The 22671-nt window shown below is 37.7% G+C and overlaps 1 protein-coding gene across 1 annotated transcript; it reads right to left on the bottom strand.

Annotated features, from left to right (window-relative positions):
• Positions 1-3463: 3463 nt before the first annotated feature.
• On the bottom strand, positions 3464-21580 carry plcb2 (phospholipase C, beta 2). The gene is made up of 32 exons (XM_044143590.1): positions 21497-21580; positions 21249-21326; positions 20439-20507; positions 19388-19528; positions 18931-19010; positions 18757-18810; positions 18593-18668; positions 18364-18464; positions 18049-18209; positions 17820-17966; positions 17483-17640; positions 16611-16693; positions 16370-16454; positions 15901-16135; positions 15722-15807; positions 15559-15655; positions 15372-15456; positions 15136-15260; positions 14792-14943; positions 14308-14472; positions 14134-14233; positions 13940-14044; positions 12962-13014; positions 12759-12849; positions 12255-12692; positions 11887-12070; positions 11326-11467; positions 8986-9050; positions 8480-8533; positions 8236-8293; positions 6780-6863; positions 3464-4742 (listed from the first exon to the last, which is right to left on the bottom strand). The coding sequence occupies exons 1-32, from the start codon at positions 21578-21580 to the stop codon at positions 4572-4574; spliced, it is 3807 nt and encodes a 1268-aa protein (XP_043999525.1). The 3' UTR covers positions 3464-4571.
• Between the last annotated feature and the right edge of the window lie 1091 nt (positions 21581-22671).

The raw sequence follows: 22671 nt of genomic DNA, 5'->3' as shown, positions 1-22671 counted from the left end.
ATTCTCCCTATAATGCATCATCTGTGCATTCCCAGATGTCTGATTCCAAGAAATTATTTTCAACAAGTACGAATATTCTAAATTATTCAAAATAAAATTGTGTCATTTTGCACTTTTAAGGAACAGACACCACAAACTATAAACAACACTGCAGAAAATGACTGTATGCACTATAACGGCACTTCAAGTCAAGCATCTTTTAGGATTATATAATCGTGGAGACAGCTGGCGGTCTCTTGATGCCTCTCTCGTGTCTCTGTCATTTAAACTAATGGTTACACAGATGCTTCTAACCCAAGAGAGGTAAGAACCATGAAGACATTATTGTGCAACAAAATAGTCTAATTATAACAACCAGACAACACACACATACACACAAACTTTTAAAAAAGGACCAAAGAAGTTTGAAAATTGATCCTGTTGCCATTAGCGAGCCTTTATATCATTACTGTGAAGTGTGTGGGAGCCATGCCTGTGTTTTTAAGTGTGACCACCATAAATGTGAAGATTTGCATCCATGAGAAGGTGAAGGCACCTCTCACAGCCTCTCATGTCACAGAAAGGATGGAAAGTGCAGGGAGCACTCGTCAACAGCATGATTCTGATTTTTAACACGGCAGCCCAGAAAGAAGGAGCTTCTAAAATGAAATTCGAATCATGTCTGAAAATCCGACTGACATTTCTTGTTGTCTTTGAAGGGACAAAAATTTATCAACAGACTGATGCAGCCTGTGACAGCGAAGCCTCAGCAGGTGGTGTTTATGTGGGTGGTGTGGGTACTTAGTATTCATTCAGGATGGCATCCACTTCAAGCCATGATTCTGGATCATGACTGTGGGTTACGTCAGCTTCCTCAGACAGGAAACAGCAGTCCGAGATATATGGTCACCCATGCATCAGATTATTTTACAACTCTAAGCTTATAATAGAAGAATTGTTTTAGATTTACAGTTTGCATGTTCACGGTAACTGAGTATTCTAAATCTTTTATTTACAGGTTTTGGTTGCATAATTTTGATCTCAGTGGAATAACTAAACACAGACCATAAGAAAAAAATAAAAAGTGTTGATTTTGCTTTTCTCACTCATTCTGGGCTGCACAAAAATATTTATGCCGTTTAAAGATTATCCACTTTGTCAAGTTAAAAGTACAATCTGTTTCTTATCTGGAGTTTATGAGATTTTATGTTACAACTACAAGTGTTTTGAGACTTTTCACATGAAAAGCCTGGAATAGATTGACAATTTTTTTTGCAACATACCTTAAACTCAAACAACTTGAATTGGAAGTTGTTCTATGTTTAGTTTAGTCATTTTTTCCTCTAGCCAGCTGTTTGATGGAAAAAAAGAAATTGACATTCTCTGCAGCTCCCCCATATTTCCCTAGGTTTCTCAGTTCATGTGTTTGTATGTTTCTAGCTGTAATGCTACAGGGTAGAGTTAATAATGCAAGGAACTATAATTTTTTTTGACATCTGCTAGAATCTGTGCAGAGCACTCTACTGTTTGAGGTGTTTTCCTCATTTTTTTGGACTTCCGTCCAATCAAGATGGATAAAGATCACGGGCCGATCCTCTGTAGCTTGAAGGAGACAGTCACCGTGTGTTTGCCTTATGTAAGATCAGCCAGAGTGATTCAGGGGTGACTGGATTCACACTCCAAGCTGTTCATCTGTGCTGCGCATGAGGTGGCAGGACTCTCGAGCACAAGATGTTTCCCCTGGTGATTTGTCCCATTCCTCCTTTAAAAAAAAAATAGTCATTCATGTCACTTAATTCAGAAGAAAGGAGGGACAGAGGACGAAAAAACTGAAAGAAACTAAATGGAAAGATTATTGTAGGTAGTTAGTTGAAAAAAGTAATGAATGCATGCATGTGAGTGGAAACAAGTGCCTCTCACTGAGAAACATGCACTGTTAATGGAGCTGACATTAAGTTGGAACATGTTTCTGTGTTTGAGAGGTTTTTACCTGCATTCGCTGTAATCCTCATGCCTTTTATTGCGGCACTTGTTCCACTGATTCACTGGTCTTGCATTAGTTGGAGAGAAAAAAACATCGTAATTATGTGTTACTGCGAGTCAGTCGAGCCATAATGTTCCGAATGCACCTACAAACTTAGAGCTATGAAGGGCTAGGAAAAAGAAACCAACAAAACCTGGAGTCTTCGGTCTCAAGTGAACAAACTTTATGGACTGCAATCAACAGATTTCTACTTCTGAATGAACCAACCTCATGAGTACAGATAGCAGTCATCTGTAGTTCAGAGTGTAAATATGTGTAACTGGAAGATGCACATCTGATTCCGCACTACAGCTACCATTTTAGGACCACATAAGGGCACAATAACAAGAAATTCCAAATGTAATCTTAGCTTTTCTTTTCTGAGTTTTACTCATCTATAAAACTTTCAAAAGAGAGGGAATCACTCAAACCACACAGAACAGTCATAACTGCAAGTGTGTGGTGTTTCCCACCATGCGGTCTAAATAAAGTGCTAATTTGTATAAATGACTCATAATTACATATTAATGAATTGGTCTTCCTCCTAAGCCATCACAATCTGTGTTAGACATGCAGGGGCTGAAGAGGGCTTTATTTTAGATAAACCTAATTGATTAATTAGATTTTTTTCTTTTTTTTTTTCAACATATCAAGTAGTTTAAAATTTATCTTGTTTTTTGTTTGTTGGTTGGTGAGGAACATGCAGTGTTTGAAATCGGCATAATATATCTATGTGTGTGTGTGTGTGTGTGTGTGTGCGTGTGTGGGGGTGTGTGCGGGCGTGGGCGTGTATGTGTGTATGTGTGCACAGAGTGACAAAGCTGACTGAAGCACACCTTAGATTTCCAGAAAAATGCCACTTAATAATGTATGGCTGCTAGAAGTGTAAGAAAGCAACTCTGCCTATAGAGGTAGTTGGAAAATGTTTAACTATTACATTAAAACAACACATAGCAATGTTGTCATAATCCTTATTTCTAAAAGCATAATGCTGAACTCTGTATAATTTTGGCTTAAGAGCCACATGTTGCATCATTCAAACCCAGAAAGCTGTTGTTGTTGTTATTTGAAAGCATAATTTTATGTGAAAAATTACATTATTTCAGAGGGATATCAATTTAATTTTACTCAAAGATAAATCTATAAAAAGTGAAATCTGAAAAGCTAAACATTTTGCAATGTAATAGATTATGTTTTTTCTGGTATGGTAAAAAGAAATATCCCCCCTTTTTGAGCTAGATTTGGACATTATTATGTAGAATGCAACACTGATGTAAGGATTTTATCAGTGATCTGTATTCTGGATGTGTCTGACAGTACCTCATTACTGTCATCTGTGCTATCTAAAATTTCATTCTGATTATATCCAAACCAGATTCGAACCCACTAGTTTTGATAATTAGGTCTACACTGTGTTAATTTTTCTGAATTTAATATATGTAAATTAAACCAAAAAATGTATTGAGTGAACATGTATGTTTATTAATTCAAAGAGCAGGAAAATGAACATTTATTGCAATTATATAATCACCCAGAGTCATTGCAAAGTAAATCAGGAAACGTTCAGAAAACTGAAATTGATCTTATCTGTGCCATTGATGAAAATGTTACTTTTAAAATGATGAATTAATTTCTGTTTAACTTTGTCACTTTTGCATTACTTTCAAGTTCTTCAAATACTTAAATCCTCAAACAAATAAATTTTAAAAAACTCCTAGTGCATGGTAACATAAATATTGAACTGTTTTCATTTAAAATGGACAAAGACCTTTTTCTTGATAGCATTTTACACTTTCGCATAAATTTTCTTTTCTAATTAGTAAGCATAAATTATTACAAAGCAAAGCAATTGCAAACCACAATTGTAAAATATGCAGGGCAAAGTTCAATTTCAACCTAGGAGAGGCTGAACCAACAGCCGACTTAGAGCAAAAATAACCTAATGATATACAATCAATATTGAATCAGCTTTAGTCCTACAGTTGACAATACACCATCTGTCAATCAGTCCAGTGAGTTTGTCAGCTACTGGATCTGTGGTCGCAATTAGTCCTGAAGTAAACGCCCTTTACCTGGGGGAAGTGAATCTCAGACCTTTTGGGGTTTGCACAAGAAAATGTAAAGGCTTTATGGGAGATAGCTCCTTTAAAACTGTCTATAATGTTCCAGCAGTAAGTGAAATCACACATGTAAAATCAACAATCAAAGGGAGGCACTCAACCTGAAGACAGTTCTAAACTACTTTAAGGCTACATTTCCTTGTCAAAAGGAGACTGAAACTGCAGCTCTTTTGTTTATTATTGAAGCAGATCTTTCACTGTAATCTCTAAAGTTACAAGAAAGAAAAAAATTCAAAACCACCTACCTCTGGCATAAAATACAGACAAGAGAACATTACTGGCTCCTAACTTCCTAAAAGATACTCCTGCTACAAATATCACATCTAATATTTTAAATTCACTCTGAGCTTGGCTAACAATCGTTGTCTACTTTGTAACAATGTTCCAGTTCTAGGTTATATAACAGACTGATAACATAAGTTGCAGACAGCAGAGAGATGAAAGTACATCTATCCTACAAAGACATTTCCATAAAAGCTCTCACACGGAGGCTTTTTGTCTCCGCCTTCATCGACGTATTCTGGGAAGTGTGCCCCAACGCAGACGTTGACAGCATTCCTGACCTCTGCAGACATGGACCTCGTTTTCTGAGCATGCTCTTTCAGAGCCTCCTGGATTAGCTGCAAACACATTCATCAAACAGTGATTATCAAATTGCATTGAAAGAATAGTTCAGGACCTTGACATGAGGTTGTGCTAAAAATGTATGAACTGATAAAATAAGACCTGCAGAAACAAATTATCTTTGCCTCTTCAGTTAGTGTAAATTTAAACTGGGGGACTAAAGTTAGCCTGAGAGGAGCCAACGTGGATGTTTTAAATCAATTATTTTCTTTAAAAAAATCAGCTAAACTGTCCTTTATATATCAGATTAACTTCTTTTTTTTTTTTTTTTTTGACAGGTATTTTCACATTTTCCTCAAGCAGCCTCTGATAGATGTGAGTGAGTTGACCTGACCCTGCAGCAGAAAATCCAACATGACACTTCCAACTCTGTGCTTCACAGTTGGCGTAATGCTCTGTTAATGTTATGATGTCCAAATAATCACACTTCAGGATTATCTGTCCCAACAACAATATTGCAAAAGCCTTGGCCTTTAACAATATTTATTTTTGCCTGCTTGTTTTTGCTCTTTGCATTTCACACATGAAATTTAAGTTTCAATTATTACTTATTTTTTGAGGGATGCATTTCCATATAAACAGAAGCAAAAGTTTACTGAAGGTTTTGTAATAACATTTCAGAGTTATTGGAGACTTCTTTTAGCATAACCTTATTTGCTTGCATTGTGAGACCGGGACATATCGGCTATTCTCTCTGCAGTGGAATGTCTCATATTTTTCTGAGACATTTTGAAATCCCATGTCAGACTCGAGTTGCTACAGTCCTTTTTTTCAGTGGGTCCTGATCAGTTTTTGACAATGTTTCCTAATCCTGTGACGCTGACTTGATATTTCCTCTCTGTGAACGAATAAATTAGGCTTGGTCATTTTTCTGCACTGAAAAATTACATCTTAAAAAATTTTGGGGAGGGATTTTTGTTTTTATTCTGCCAGTTTGATTTTTTTTAGCATTGATAATGGTAATAAAAAAATGTGCCAGGAACTGATTTTAAAAAGAATTTTGACTCCATTAAAATGAAAAATAAACCAGCTGTAATAAAAGGATAAGCTCTCATTGAGCGTTCCCTATTCCTCCATTTGTTTATTTGCACTTTCACTTCCACCCACCGCTTCTCATAACATCAGAATTTACATTTGCAGGTTAATACTATTGTTGAGACCCACCATCCATCTGGCCTTTACACGTCAATGTCTAAAAAATCTCGCACCTCTTTTCTCGGCATTAGCTGCCAAAATTCCTCTGATTCAAAGGGAACCATTGCAACCAGAAGAGGTTTGACATCATTTGCAGCTGTGGGAGTTTGTTCAGCTGTTTCTATTTTGTCACTTATTCTGGATGTGTCACACTGACACATACACTAGAAGCACTAAATAGAGATTACTAATATAAAATTTTAGGGATCTATTAAGGAACTATTGGGATCCGTAGGTTAAAGCACAATATTTATGGTAGGTAGTCAGGACAATTTACAACTATGAGTTCAACATTAAAAACTTTATAATGTACATTCTGTGTAAAAGATTCATTATGAAATATCATTAAGTCATTATAATAATTCAAATTTAACTTAAGTTTTTATATTAAAAAGATTAGAGACTGGAGTGAAGGTTCTTTTCCCAGGTGAGCAACCCAAAACATAGAACCAGAGATTAGATCACAGTATATTTATAATACCCTGTCAGTCCAAACCTAAACTCAACACGAAACCTGTCACAAGAATGGTCAGTTGATGTCCACTGACAGTGTCTATCCAATGCGGCTGAGTTTGGAGTATTTTCTCAGTAAGAATGGGCAGAAATTTCAGTCTGTTCTTTGGTTCCTTTCTTCAGTCTCTTCTTTCCAAATCATATTATAGGTGTTGTTCTAGAACATAAAATTATTTTAAAAAAAATAGAAGCTTATGCTTGCAGCATGATAAAATGTGAAAAAACTTAGTGAGGCATCAATTCTTTTCTGAAAGGAAGTAGCTATCCCTAGTTCAGTTTCATTGTTCTGTGAAAAATCCTGAGCCTCTTGATGTCAGTGTGTGTACCTGATTAGTTATTCCCTTGACTTCCTCCAGGGTAGCAGCTTGTTTCTTCATCAGTGCCTCTTGTTGTGGACTGAAGTCTGCAGACTGTAACACAGCAAAGCACAAAACATTTTCCATTGATTTGTGGTCTTCACACTGCATGTGGTCTTCACACTGCATGAAAATCATCATGTCTGTGTTTATTTAGTGTGAGGGGTATACAGATTAGTTGTTTTGTCTGTAAATAGTTTATCTGCTCATGTTTCTTCCTGACAGTGTATGTACACATCCCCATGGGACGCAACCTGAGAGAGAGGATCGATACAGTTAAGTTGCCAGTTTGGTCCTGCTCAGTAAGATTGCTCAGCCCTTGCACTCCAGCACTCAATACTGTGCCACTGCTGATTAGACAAGCGATAATGATGTAAATAGTCGTGGTAATTAATGGATAAATCCTGATTATGTTGATCAGCTTGCACTGCAATGTGACCAGAAGGTGCGGGAGGGAGAGCGAGGGTTTTCTTTTAAGTTACAGATTGAGTCAATTGTTGCAGCGCCCAGTAAAAGGACCCGGTCATTAACCTATGCATCAGATCTAAATCCTGGTGAGCTGATAGAGGAACAAGAGCAGAGCTGAGTGACTCATCGACCACACATGCATTAACTCGTTCCCTGTGAGCAGCTTCTGAGTGATGGGTAAGCCTGGCCTATGGTTAGGGTCTGCTGCACTTTATTCAAAGGGTGAAAAGAGTCTGTCAGTGTGCTAGAGAATAAGATCTTACTGTGGGTTGACAAGATGCGTAGATTCTTTCATGCGTGGGAGAACTTATGGGTCACAAATGTGTGCATGTGCTCCTGAAAGCAACATGTGGGCGTACGGGATGTGAACATGTTTGCTTTAACATGCCTAGGGTAAAATTTCGTCCATGTTTGATTCAAATATGCAAGCACTTCATCGTCACAAATTTGAAAATAATAATCTGTTCAATGCACCAATGTAAATGAGCAAAAAAATAGTTATTTTAGATATTTAATAGTCCAGGCATCAAATAAGGTCTTAGACTGGAGTGCTTCAACCTTACCGAAGGTGTAGTAAACCAAAAAGTTAGTCCCAAATTGGACAAATCAGAAAAAGTACAGCGATGGTGGTGTAATGATGTGAGGCTTGTTTTCTTTGCCCTCTTTGGGCATTTAGTACAGATTAAGCATCTGTAAACCAAGAAAATCTGTATCAACTATGTAAAATCATCATGTCAACATGGACCAAAATTTCTAAGATTTTTGGTCCATGTACTGCATATATTTAACATAATATATTTAACACCTTGTTGAATATATTCCACAATTAAATAAGATCATTTCTGAAGGTAAAAGGGTGTCAAATGCAGTACTAGCATGACGTACCTAATAAATTGGCAGATTAGCATACATATTACAATGTATTTACAGTAAAACTATTGCATAGCTGATTACTTACAGCAGCCTCAGACTGACTGGTCTCATCCAGCATCTCAGTGCTCATGGCCCTTTTCAGCCTAAATGAGGATAAAATAAATGAGATTACCTTCACAATAATATAAAAAAAACCTGCACTTTATATAATCTAGTTCCTAGGATTGAGTTGTTTTTTATTGCTTAAGTTCTCATTTCCTTTCATTTTCACATGCCAAAACTAATAAACTATGAAGAAAAAGAAAAAGCAATTAAGACCATGAACTTACTTTGACTTCTCTGTGGAGGAACATTTCAGAGCTTTCTTCTTTTCTTTGGCTTCACTATGGATAAAAAGAAAAAGCTAATAAAGAATGCAAAAAAATAAATAAATAATAATAACTTTCTGAACAATCAGTCTTTAAGCAAGAGTTGCAGGTCTGAGTGTTTCTGGTGTGACCTTTTCAGAGATGCTTTTGTTTCCCTGCTGTTGTTGAAAGACCTGTTGGATTATAACTGTCCTGAACTAACCATCTGCCCACTGGGGACTTTGGACAACACACACCTAACACCATAAGCCAGCCAAGGACATTGGAAGACCCGCCTGCTGAGGTGATTCATTCAGCGTTTGATGTATTCTCTTTGCCAAATGTCACGTTTTTCACCTCAGATGACACATGCACACACACTCAGAGTCACACTGAAGCCTTGAGATAAGGATTAGACTCAAATGAACTCGGCAAAGCCTTCTTGATGTGTGCATCATGTCACAGTTGTTTTGCATATGTGACCGTACCTCTCCAGGGTCTTCAGCTCAATGGTGTGTCTCTCCATGGCCATCTCCAAAAGCTTAGCAAGTCTCTGTTGCAGCAGAACAAAGAAATGATACAGTTTTTGTCAGTATGTAGGCCTAAATGAGACATAAGTGGCTTTAAATTTAAGTTCTGATGTTTAAGCTGGTGATTTATGAAAAATGAGCTTGAACAGAGTTATAATATCATCCGACTGAGCCACTGTGCCCTTAAGTAGACTGGCGATTTGGAAAGAGAACCTTAGCCTCATGCATAACAACAGTTTTTTTAACATGTTTTCTCATGATCCCCGAAACACAACAAAGAGAGATAAAATTAGCTGCTGAAGGCAGAATTCACACAATAAAGACAGTGGAGAAATGAGTGAGTGGTTGTTAGATATGAGAGGAGCTTTAATTAGAAACATATTCAGATTTTCTTTTTCAGAGTCTAATTTTAAGATTCTCCTTATAATAATAGAATAACAGAATAATTGGTTCAAATGTCCTGATATAATCTAATAGCGCAAAAATAACCCACTTATGACTATGGAGTAAAATGGCTAATGGACCGCTTTATCCTTTTAGGGACAAATAAAGAAGCACAAAGCTGAACAATAAGGTAATATTACTTTGCATGGCTATGTCAGGCTGACTTCAGTTTGAATCCATTCAAAGAAATGCTGGAAGAAGCTCAGAATATCTTCCATTTAATAATTCATTTCAGGATGATATGTAATTATTTCTTTAAAAGGAGATTGTTCATTTTTGCTTTCAATCACCATCCACTGATATAATGAACAAGGAAGGGTTAATGAGGTAAAATCAGTACCTCTAATTTGACTAATTTTACTCTATTTGGCTTCAGAACAGGGTGATACAGACCTAAGAGCACACAGACACTGAAATGAAGCATCCAGATCCAAAATGTCCATGATTCATAGGAAGGTTGTAGCAATCAATCTTTTTGAATTCGAATGAAAGGCAAGTTTTACCCTGAAATAAAAACCTTGCTTTAATTTTGGCCTTTTGACCAGCTGATAAGCATGTGGGGTAAAAGAGAGAGAATCATCAGCTAAAATACTCAAGTGTCTGTAGCATGACACAAAATCTATTTTGAGTCTTTTGAAACAGTGATTGAGGGAGAATTGCATTATACGCTTAGAGTTTGAAAAACAAATTGTATTTATTTAAAGTTTCAGGTCATGACTTTGATAACTGTTAAAACCATAATTGGGTGAGTTCCTGTCATGGTGTGGGGATTACAATACTTTTAGGTGTCATCAGCATAAAGGTAAAACTTTGGACAATTTTAATACTAAAAAGGAGAATAAAATGAAGTGGTGCTGGTGCTGAACCTTGAGGTGCAGCTTTACTGACTTTGAGGTATTTAGAAGTTGTGTTCTGTCAATCAAATACTTTTCAAACACTAAGCTATGCATTAGCAATAAATCCAGTACCTCAAGAAATCAACAAAGAGGGCATCAAATTGTTGCGTAGTGTCAATGCGTTACATATTATTACTAATAACTTTAAGAGCTGCTGTTATTTTAGCCTGTTTTTTTTTTCTAGCATGGAAATTTGATATAACTTTGCTTATATATCATTACCCTTTTTTTTCTATTTATTTATTCATGACAACATTGGAAACTTTTGATGTGTACACAGTGGAGTAGCTATCTTTATCTACTAACTGTTGAGCCTGAATTGAGATTTTCTGGTTGGTCTTCGAGCACTAATGTCTTTTTTATTCCACTCTGTGCTTACATCTCATGAGTCCTCGTGTTTGTCACTTGCTAAAGTGTGCTTCTGTTTTTAAAACCACTGTCTCAGAGTGCTCGGTTTGGTACAGGGTGAGTCACCTTAAAAGCACTTCCAAAGCCTTTCTGATGCCATATAAATAAAAGCTTGTTGTCCATCTCGGCTTGCAGAAATCCCCCTGCTGCCTGCGTATGCTCTTGTAGAAGCAGAAGATGAAACGATAACAACAACAAAAAAAGACTTTCAAAGCTTGCATGTGCCACAGACTGACACTGTTTGGCTCATTTTAAATGTAATTCTCAAACTACAGTCCCTTAGTAAAGGTTTCGCAACCTTGAACTATTTCAGAATTTTTCACATTACAATTACAAATCTCAATGTATTTTATTACGATTGTGTGTTACGGACTAACAACAAGTAGTGGATAATTGACAAAATTCAGAAAAATGATTTATAAAATTATGCATCTTTTTCCACCTCATAAATATAGATTGCTTTGTTATTCTCCATTCAAAATAAATAATAAATAATGATAAAATACGTGACCACTTTTACAGAGGATGGTATGAACTGTCTTTGACTTGCCTCAGTTGCACACTGCTCTTTTTTTTTCTTCGTCTGATCGCACTGTTCCGTCCACAGAGCTTGTAGTTCAGTCTGCATTTTGTCCTTCTGCTCCTGAACGCGTTCTTTCTTCACACTGTTGTCAGAAGAGTTGTCTCCTCCCCTGGTGGAACACAACAAAGCAAAGCATATCTGTGAAGAAAGAGTTAATAAGAGCACAGCTTGCCAAGGCTGATTCTTTGTGCATAAAAAGTACTGCGGGCAAAACTCATCTGGTGATATTATGCATCATTTAATATTCAGCTAGGAAAGGATGTTAGTTGCAGAACATTATGCATACCTCCGAAAATAATTTTGCTAATGACCTTGACAAAAAAAAACAACAGCAACAACTTTCTTAGTGGCTCAGCGCAAATATGCTTCAACATTCAGCACTGCTTTGCAGGAAGAACAGTTTTGGTGCCTGGACAACACAAATTAATGAGCCAATCGATCCCTGAACACGTAGGCATCATCAACACTTGCTTTGTGAAACATTCTGCTGTTTTTCATTTGAAAAAAAATAATAAAAAATCCACATACTCTTTCTTCTTCAGTGAACCCTTCTTCTTGATAGCTTTGAAAGAGTCAGAGTATTTCTGGATCAGATCTTCTGCTTTTTTCTGATATTTCTTTTCAGCGTCTTTCATCTCTTTTTCCTGACGCTTGATGACCTTCAGATAGTTCTTGTGTTGTGTGAGTTGCTCAACAGTCACTGTGCAAGCCTCTGCAGCAGAACAAGAGAGAGAAAAGTTGCAGGAGTCTTCCATCTTTTCAGGGCATAATAAAATGTAATCAACAAAATACTTCCAAGATTGATTTATATTTTGTCTTTCCGAAAGCTTTATTAACAGCGTGGTACGAGGAGGGAACATGTGACTGATGCAGCACGTGAAACACTTTATTGCTACCTTCACTACTAGCGGGAGACTGAGATGAGTCACTTGATCCTGTCGATTCTGTCGGCAAGCTGGACAGGGACACAGATGCGTCCTCTGCTGGAGTGTCTTCTCCAGAAGCTGCTGCAGATGCCTCAGAATCTTTTTTATTGTCATTCTTAGGGTTTGCATCAGGATCGGTGCCTAGTTCCTCTTTGGCTTCACGAGCTGCCTCTAACTTTGGGTCCACTTCTTTCCCAGCTTCAACCTCCTCAGTGGGTGCAGGAGCTTCAGGAGGAGATTGAGATTCAAGATTTCCTGTATCTGGTTCATCATCTTTAGCAGGAGCGGCATCAGGGCTTTGAGACTGCTCAGACTGTTCTTTAGTTTCCTCTGTGCCGGTTTCAGAAGGAGACTGCAATTGACTGGTACTTTCATTGGTGTTTGGTTTAGGTTCGGATGCAGCCTTTTCTGGAAAAGTAAAAGAATCATAAATCAGGAAGTGATCATAGAAGGATCAAAATCAGAGGTTATTACCTTCAGCAGGGGCCTCATTTTCCTTTCCGTTTCCTGCAGAGGGTTGATCCGCAAGAGGCAACTCATAGGGCGAGATGTAGTCGGATGAAGACTGCAGGGGTTAGAAAACAGAACAGGAACAACCCAGCAGAGGTTGTCATCTTCCAGGAACAGAATCACTGCTGCCAGATGTTTTCATAGAAAATTAAATAAGACCATCTTACCATTTTAGGGGTCTTTGAGGTCTTTGTCGGGTTAAATAAGTCTTCTGTGAAATCTGGAGAAGGAGTGAAACACTAATGTTGTTATTCACTGGGACATATTATATCCCAGTGAACTGGGACATAACTGGAATATAACATATCCCAGTTTGCTGGGATATGTTATATTCCAGTGAATAAGAATATAATCAAAATGTTTAAAAAATGAAACACTATACAGATAAAAAATAGGCTTTTTTTATCTGTTAGCTTATTGTTATATTTATTGTTATATATATTGCACGCTCTGATGCAGGAACTTCCTGCATCATCACAAGATGGCATGGAAATGACGAGCTTGTGTCTTTGTGGAGGGGCTAAGGAAATACCCCACTTTCCATATCACCCTTTTGATTCTCTATGGTGCTAAGATTTACAATTAATTAAGGTGATTAAAGCAGGTGTTGGTATTTTTACCATGCGTTTGCCAGCTCCAAGGACTACTGGAAAATGAAATCAGCATTTTCATAGCCTTTCAAGTCTCTAGCATGACTGCCCAAGACATCACTGATGATGGAAACTTTGCACTGAACCTCAGCACTTCTTCCAGACTCTGGGATTCTGATTTCCAAATAAAATGCAACATTTCTTTTCAGCTTTAACATTGACTTGAGTGTTAGAGATTGTCTGCTTGTAATATTTCCTATAATTGTATTGACCACAATATTCCTATATTTATAATTTAAAAAAACAAAAAACATTTTGTGTTTAATTTTTTTAGAAGCTATGATAATAAAAATTACTCCAAAGTGTAAGCTTCAGATATATTACTCTGAATATGAAAAATATACAGGCCTAATGAATTTTTTAAAAATAAACATTTTCTATAATATTACAGGTTTTTGACATGTAGCAATCTCTATTGTGTTTCCCCTTGTTAGCAGTTACATAGACAGCAGATTTTAACCTTCTAATTTGCAAACAGAACAAAAAGCCAAGCACCTGCAAAGGCAGCGGGGATGTAGTCCTTGACCTCTATGTACACAAAGAGAGCAGGCAGAGTGAGAGGCATGTTGCTCTCACTGCGCAGGCAGATGTGATGGAAGCCTGTAGGGCACAAATAAAAATTGTGATTTTAAAAAACACAGCAACCCCTTTTGAACTAAGAGCAGCCTCAGCAGCTCATGTTCACTGACCTGACTGGATGGCATCGATGGGGATTATTCTGTGTCCCACAAATTTGCCATTCTCTTCATGAACAACAATTCTTAAAGAAGCCATTTCTGGAAGCAAGATCTAAATAACACACATATTCAGTCTGAGAGCTGAGCTGCATGTTTTACTCTTTGGAGCCATCTTACTGTTCCTACCTTCTCAAAAACAAAAGGCTCCTCATTCCACACCGGGTTAATGGCATTGGGTGTGGTGGACCACTTGGTGCGATATTTCTTCTTGGGGTCTCCTGGCAACCCAATCACTTCCACTTCAACCCCGGTTTTCACACTCTTTTCAGAAAGAAACTGTCCTGAATAGATCTGTTGGGACAGGTGCATGAGATCTGATAAAACACAGGTACAATCTGAATTATGGGATTGATGATTGATGTTGTGCCCATGCATGCTGATGAGCGAGCCGATATAAGAAGAGGTGAGGTTTTATGTCATGCAGGGTCTGATAAAATACCAGGAAAACAATATTCCATCACAGCTGGAAGCAGATATTGAACTCTGAAACCAAACAAAACATGAGCACTCTTCCCAGAACTACAGAGGCTAATTTGGTGTTCAAATTAGATTACACAAAAACAACCCAGCAATGCATAAAGAGAAATATAATAAGAAGCTTTGAACCTGCCTTTATGGTTAATGTGCTTGCCACCACTGTGTCAATCCTGTCACAGAAAGGGTCGAACTTTTTGTCGCTGCGGCGCATCACATCATGTTTGAGGAGGTAACCCGTTCTGCCATTGAATTCGAATAAGGCCAAGTTCAGCTGCATGGGGAAATCTGAAAATACACAGAAGCAAGACCCAAATACGCCACCTCGCTTCAGTTTCAGGAGCAACAGTGAGCCGCACTGTGAGATGCAGATAACAGCAGAGGTCAGTGTAGCTCAAAGAGGTACACCACTGACCTCCAGTGGTGAACAAATGAAAATCTGTGAGTTTATCAGTCACGTGAAAAACTATTTAAATCTACCCATTGTTTGATAGTTGAGGGCCACCATTTGACATCCTACATTCCAAAAAGGCTGAGGGCTGTAGTTGGAAGAATCCATTCTTGTTCCTTTGGGGTAAATTCTGCTCATCTGTCTCTTGTTGTATCTATAAAATAAGGTTTAGGAAGTACACTTTCAAGTTTCTTAATTTGTTCTTTTTTATTAACCTGTATTTTTCCAGAATTTTTTAAAGTGCAGGAGTTCTTTTTAAGGATACTCGACAAATTCAACAGCAGTCTTGGAAATCATTGCCTCGCCTCTGGTTTCCACAAAAGATGAGATGACATAGCTCTTGTTTTTCTCTGAAGAAAAAAGAAAATAACAGGAGAAAAAAAAAATCTGACTTTTGCATCTTTTAAAGAACTGAAAAAGATGCACTTATGTCATATGAGCTGATGTTATACTTTTGGCATTTTCAAAAGAGATGAATTTGTTGGGCTGGATGTAGTTGACTATGGATGACATCGCCTCATACGCAGTCACTTCCTGTCCAGCCGTGCCCTGTTGGGGAGTTGACAGGAAGTTAACTGATGTTTGGACTCTTCAAGGAGAAATTTAGTATTTTACCTCATCAGATGTCTTCATTTTCTCCTCATCCTGTTCTTCAGTATCTTCTTGCTCCTCATTGTCTTCTGTAGCAGCTTCTCCCTCAGCTTCAAACACACAATTATAATATCAATACATTGTAAACACATGAACCTGGACTGTATTTCAGTATTTTGTTACACCGGATTTTTAGAGTGGACCTTGATTTTCCTGGGTGGGAGCTGCTGGGTTGCTTGCATCCTGGGAGGAGGTATTTGGATCCTGGGTGGGTTCGGCTGCAGCAGTCTCTACGGTGACGGCAGCAGCAGTCTGGTCTGTGGCAGCTGCACTGGTTTTCTTAACCTGGGCTGGTTTCTCATGGCTGCCCTTCTTGTTCTTGATGAGGATCTTGCCCATGAGTTCAGATGGGCTTGGAATCTGCTGGCCCGGCTTCAGCTTGATACAAGACATAGGGAGTAAACAACTTCAAGTAAACTTTTCAAGTTGAAATATTAAAATATTTGTCTTTTTCAAAATAATTACACAAATTACACTGATATTTTTTTTGTCAATTACACAGAGTTTCTGAATGAAAACACGTTTTTGCATCTAATGTATTAAAAAAGGTTTGTTTAACAATTTCTTATAGAATAGATCACAACTTGATCTACTATTTGACAGAAAGCTTACAGGGTATTTTTCCAGAGGCTCTGACATCAGAGCGTCACCAAACAGGGTTTTGCAGTAGTTTGCCATTTTCTCCTGCTGTTTAACCCTAAAAACAAACCAGAAAAACATACAAATCTGGATATAAGGTCCAAATATGTTGTTATTATGTTCTATAAATATCTGTTTTTGGGATTTTTTTTTTTTTTAAAGGGCAAATTATTAGATAATGTAAATAATAAAAAAGATCTTAAAGAAAGCTTACGAGTCCACGTGGTTCTCGAATGAGAGAACGACAGGATATTTTGAGGTCTTGAATGCACTCTCAGCAATGGCCTCTATCACATCCTGTGGATGACACAAAGTATAAATAAGTATTGATCTATGTATACAGTATATTCATCAGAAATGTTGTTGTTCGACACAACACCTTTGTTGAAATTACTCTTTACTTTCCCAGAACCTATCTAGAATTTATTGGCTACTTTCTGGTGATTTCCAGAATGTCTAATTTATATTCCTTCAGCATTAAACTTACTTTTTCTAATTTTGTAGTATAACTTACCCAAAATTTCCAAGTAACCTTCCTAGAATTCCTAATCTAGCCCATTCCTGGCTAGTACACTTTAAATCCTGCCAGTCATAAACAAAGTTACCTGATTTAAGAGGTTGTATTATGTATTGCTCTTGATTTATATAAAAGCATAAAGTCAGTGTTAGAAGCCTCATGTTATTTCCAAATAGTATGAACCCTGGTTTCTCTAACAACTGTCTCAAAATCTTCAAAAACACAGTGAATGCTGAAGTTGTTTCAAAGCTGAGCACCACTCTCAAACTTAAATAAACTAAACCAAGCCACACTTGGGCCCCTCAGTCCCTGCAGTTGTCCTTAAAAGGAAGTGTTGAGTGTAAGAGGATAACGCCTGCCTTCCTTAATGTATTTGTCTTTTACTGTGAACTCTGAAAAGCTTTATGGCCATTTAGCTTATTTTAAACAAGCGAGTCAGCATGAATTAATGACTCAACACTCATGTGTTTTAAGAGAATATTGTTTTTGTTGCACATTTTTGAGAATTCATGTTGTTTTGTGCAAAAACTGTCCATCCCCCAAATATTGCCAACAACAGCTGGAAGTACCTTGAAAAGGATTTCAGTGCACATGGTGAAGCCATGGGTGATGATGGGCTCTTCATCGGGAGGCTTTCCTTTCCAGCAGTCCAGCTCCAGACATCTGCATCCAGACAGCAGGCACTGACGGTACATCTCTGGAGACGATACGCCAGAGAACTGACCAGCTAAGCAGAGAGAGGAAGAAACATATGTTAAAGTTTGCAAATGCATTCACTTGGAAATTCACTTGCAAATGGAACTTGGGGGAGGATATCTGTTAATGGAAAAAAAAAATGAGGACGACGTAGTAGAATTAAAGATTTGCTCCAATGATTTTAGGGCTGGAGTCAGGTCAATGTTTGACCTGTCAGGTATGTGTTGTGGGAGGACTTGATGAAGTAGTGGGGTATTGGTTGGGTCATGTCCTGACACTTGGCCAGCTTGTCCTGCATGACTACTGATGTCTCTGGACCCATCAGGAAGAACAGAAAACCTTCTGGAGAGATCAGACCTGCAGATTGATAGAAAAACCATTACAGCAAAAATTCAAAAGTATCAATGAAGCAAGAAGTTGATCTTCTGTGAGTTGTTACCTCTGTTGGAGTTAGTGGTGCAGGGTTCATACTTGTCAATCAAGGCCTTGATCTGGTCTTGCCGTAGACGTGGAAACAGTTCCTCATTGAACCGAGAGTCCCGCTGCTTTTCATTCAGAAACTTGGTGAAATTTTCCTTCGTCATGGTAGGCTTGGTGGAGCTGGAGTGCAGAGTGAAACAATGAACATCATGTTGCTCAACCTTTTCACAGTCCACTATCTTCCAGTTGTTAGGCTGGACGGTGTTGAGAAAAGCCAAAAGCCAGACCAGAATAACTTTATCTCTTTTCTTCAAAAAACAATGACATGACCTACTATGAAGTGAAGATCTCAAAGATTTCAGGTCTAGGACAGAGATTTGTCAGGAAGGTCTTGAAGGCAGCTTCAGTGAATACATCAGGCTTGATGGTGTCATACTGAAACAAATTAGATTTTCATATCACATTTTGTTAAAAAAAAAAACAAACTAAAAAATAGTTGGGCATAGACTGAAACTTGGAAGGATTTAAAAAAATAAAAAACAAGGTATTTTTTGGTGTCCAACCTTTCCTTTGGGGAGGTGAGCTGAAGCTAAAGCACTCTCAACCCTCTTCTTATCAGCAGGGAACATTTTGTAGATGCTTTGGGAAGCACAACCAATATATTAGGCAAGACTATAATCATGCACACACACAATGCAAACGGTGAGACAGTTATATCATAACATACTTCTTCACTGGGATTTTGCCATCCTTGTTGGTCTGAAGAGAAATGCGGATATATCTGAAATTGATTTCATAAAATTTTGATTAGAATACACAGTGCAAGTAAAGATAAAGCTCATTCTTATGCAGTAGCTATTTTTATTTACACCTACACCATTGTCATGTTAAGTTCACTTACATTTTCTCCAGAAAAACCTGTCTGCATGCATTAGTTCTTGCAGCATTGTATGCTATTGCAAGAATGTCATCTGCCCAGTTCTTTGAACAGAAAAATACACAGAATGGTGAATTATATTCAAAGTAATTGAGAGAGGAGATTTACAGTGCTTTGCAAGACTATCAGTGCCTGTTGATGTTCTTTTTTACACACTTTCACCACTAGATGGTGTGAACATGGCTGTAGTTCAGGACATTGTGGTAAATGTATTTGAATGAAGAAAATTTGTAATTTTATTTCAGCTGATTGAATATAAATGATGGCGCCACAAAGTCTAAGAAAGCTAAAAAGGAAGATGTGAGTGCCTTATTAAAGGGGAAGCAGCGAATTATTGCATAATGGCAGATGGCTTCCGTCTGTGTTTAAGCCATTTCAGGGAACAAGCGACAAAAAGACTCATGCAGGGGTTTATTTTTACCTGAGTCACTTTTTCTTTTGAGGCAAAGAAGTTATGATAGGTCAGATTCACCATGTCTGGGCCTGAGACGATGGTCAGTGTTTTGGCAAGGTGGTTACTGTCGGGGAAGTCCAGGTTGAAGACATTGCGGACTTTTGGATGCTGTGAAAAGACAAAAGTACCATCAAAATTTGATTGGTCATAATTTTAGTTATTTAGTTAGCTAGTTATTGAGCTTGAATTACAAGTTAGATTTTTTTTACCCATCTAAATAAAGGCCATTTTGAATCTGCACACAGTGGATATCAGGAAGATTTACCTTTTCAAACAAATATGGTGACCAGAATATGCAAACACATGCACACAAGCACTTTGAAATCCTTTCAAGCACACGCGCGCGCACACACACACACACAGAGAGAAAGACTCAATCTCACATAGGGGCTCACACACAACACACAGGACAAAGCAATTCCATGTTTTAGGTGGGACCTTCCAAGACCTCTCCACAATCAATCACTTTGGTTCCTCTTTCAGTGATGCAGAAATGACGTCAGCCTTGGAGCAGCTTCCCAAATGCTCCTGGGGGACAAATAGGAAGATGTACGTCCATCTCCACCCTGACTGAAATTATGCAACTCTCAAGGGAAACACATTTCCCTCTCGGTGAGGCATGACGATGGACGGCTGCATGTTGCAACTCAGTGGGGGCCTTTGAGGACTAGAAATGAACTGCAACTAACTGGCAGCTTTCAGCTCAAAAAAGAAAAAGAAAAACAAGCCCAGTCCCAGAGGACATGGATCATGAGTTAGTCAGAGTGTGCGTCGGTCTCTTTGTGCACAGTGCCTCTGTGTGTTTCATCTGGTGTTGGGCAGAAAGCCTTGTGTGTTTGTCCCCTGTTGTTTTTTGCAATGCAAATATGTTCCTCAAATTATTGGGCAAACTAAGGGCTCAACCCCATATTTGCATGCATGCAGAGATTCCTATACAAGAAACAACTTTTATTTGACTAAATTCCAAAGAAACTGCAGTTTATTAAATAATTTAATAAAGTCATTAAGTAATACTTACTTTGGGAAGTTTTGCATATTTTCCTGTCCTTGTGTCCCTGATTGTGGCAACATCCAGGAACGTTGTCTCCTAGAAACAAGAGACAGAGTCATATCTTGCCACAAACTCTTCAGATCAGCACTGGGCCAAACACAGATTTAGATACCACAACAAAATCTATGGGGTTTACTTCACCTGTAGGAATATTATCTGTCTATGCTTTCTGAAAGTAACATGCAACAACATGCTGTTATTCTGCTGAGCCATATATTTAGGTCTCACAGTTTGTTTTTTTCTTAATGTGTTGACCTTAATGAGCAGGGCAGGGCACTGGAAGACTGAGAATCTAAAAAAACAAAGGGGATCACAGTCCAGCCGCACGTCAGCAGTAATCAATAACTGCCTAGGAGGGAAGGAAGCCAAAGGAGCTGTGAGTTATCCCACAGCCTTCACAGATCGGAATCAGATGAATTTTACTCACCGTCTGAATTTGGGACGCGCTCAACTGCCTTTCAAATACAAGCAGATACTCTGTCTAACACAATCCAATGCATCAGCTCTACAACAAAATCCACCTACATGAAGGTCACATTTTAAAATAATTCTCAGCTTTCTGAACACTGCGATCCAGCTGTGAGCTGGTTGCAATCACAGCTTGCCAACTTTATAGCTCAGATACAAAAAGAGTAAACAAAAACTGTGCAATTAAACTGAGAGGTTTTTTAAGAAGCTATCATTTGGATTGCACTAATAGCCTTTTCTAAAACACTAATCTCACTGGCTTAATGACTGAATCTTGGTTGCCATTTCAGTCGCTGAAAAATGTATTACCTTGCTTTGGTTTATCCAGTAGACATAAAAACCTTTCGGATCCATCTTCATGGTGATGGGAACGGTCTTTGTCGTGTCCTTGGAAGAGACGAGGGAATTGGCTTTCACACTAATTAAATGTGTATTGATTTTAAACAATCCACTTGTTGCGGCACACATTCACTTGAGATGTACCAGACTTTGAGTTAAGTGATGAACTGATGTTCAGATGAAAGCCAGTTTTCTTCCTTACTAAAATGTTCACTCACCTCCGACCACTTGGTAAAGCGTTCTCCCTTCACCAGATAGTCTTTGACCTCTGGAGGGTCAAGGAAGTATCTTTTCTTATTCATTCTGTCCCTCTAGCCCAACTAAAGCTTAAATAAAAACTGAATATACACCATACTTATACCCACTAACTATCTTACCACTCCATCTGAATCTAAAAGATGTACTAAGCTGGAGTTCATCCCATCTGCCTAGAGTCAGGACGCACCCTAAGTCAATATGCATTGCAAATTAAGGGAAGACACATAGCAAAGCGAAAGGTGAAGCCAAACATCCTGTGATTTAGTGACTTATATTCCAACAAAAAGGTGTGGTTAACAAGTGATTAAACATAATATTTGTTCACATCAGAAATCATGTTTTTAATACAACAACACCAACACTGATCATTTTATTTTGGACTGTTACCAGATTCTTAAAATCCAATATGTAATGATCAATTAATTGGACAGTCAAGAGAGACTAGTACTCAAAAAATATTATTACTGAACCATGGGTCTAGTTATGAGGAATCTTCAGGGACAACATAAAAACTATGGTTTTACCACCAGCTCAGATGCTAAAACCACCATCTGAGAAAAAAAAAACACCATCTCAAGATGGGACAGCTTGAGCAGAAGTCCAGTAAGTTCAGTGGATTTTACCACAGTCAAATTTTGAGTCTCAGTAATGTGTTCTATTTTTGTATTTGGAAGTTCATTAGTGACGGTTCCAGAGATTTTTTTTATCTCTATTTGCTTAACCTTCTTTAGTTAAAGTCAAAAACTGAATTAAGAACAAATCTGTGAAAACCATTTTTTAGGCTTCTTATGATTGACAAACTGTTGACAAATGTTAAATTGTATTGATTTTAATTAGCATTTTGAACATTTAGTTCTTTATCAAAAAAACATTTTCCCTTTTCCAGTAATTTGTAGAACAGCTTCAACTTCAGACAGATGTATTTAAATGTGTGTATTTGAATTACACACAAAACTAAAGTTATCAATGGATAGATTCCAGTGTGATTACCACTTAATTTAACTTGAGTTCATAGTTCTCACTTAGAGTTTTAAATAATCTTTAGTTTAAAGTTTAGTTTACTTTCATACAGCAAAATATACATATGTCTCTTTTTAATAAATGAAAACACCAATTTGTCTATGAACATTAATAA

This window comes from Gambusia affinis, linkage group LG16 (assembly GCF_019740435.1).
Source record: "Gambusia affinis linkage group LG16, SWU_Gaff_1.0, whole genome shotgun sequence".
NCBI lineage: Eukaryota > Metazoa > Chordata > Actinopteri > Cyprinodontiformes > Poeciliidae > Gambusia > Gambusia affinis.
Note: the sequence above shows the minus strand (reverse complement) of the source record. Positions and strands in the feature narration are given on the sequence as shown.

Coding starts and splice junctions, on each gene's coding strand:
- plcb2 (XM_044143590.1), bottom strand. CDS start 21,580: ATGAATAAGAAAAGATACTTCCTTGACCCTCCAGAGGTCAAAGACTAT. Junction 19,011..19,387: donor CAAAAGAAAAAGTGACTCAG/GTAAAAATAAAC, acceptor TTCTGTTCAAAG/AACTGGGCAGATGACATTCT. Junction 16,694..17,482: donor GCACTGAAATCCTTTTCAAG/GTACTTCCAGCT, acceptor TGTCATCCACAG/GATGTGATAGAGGCCATTGC.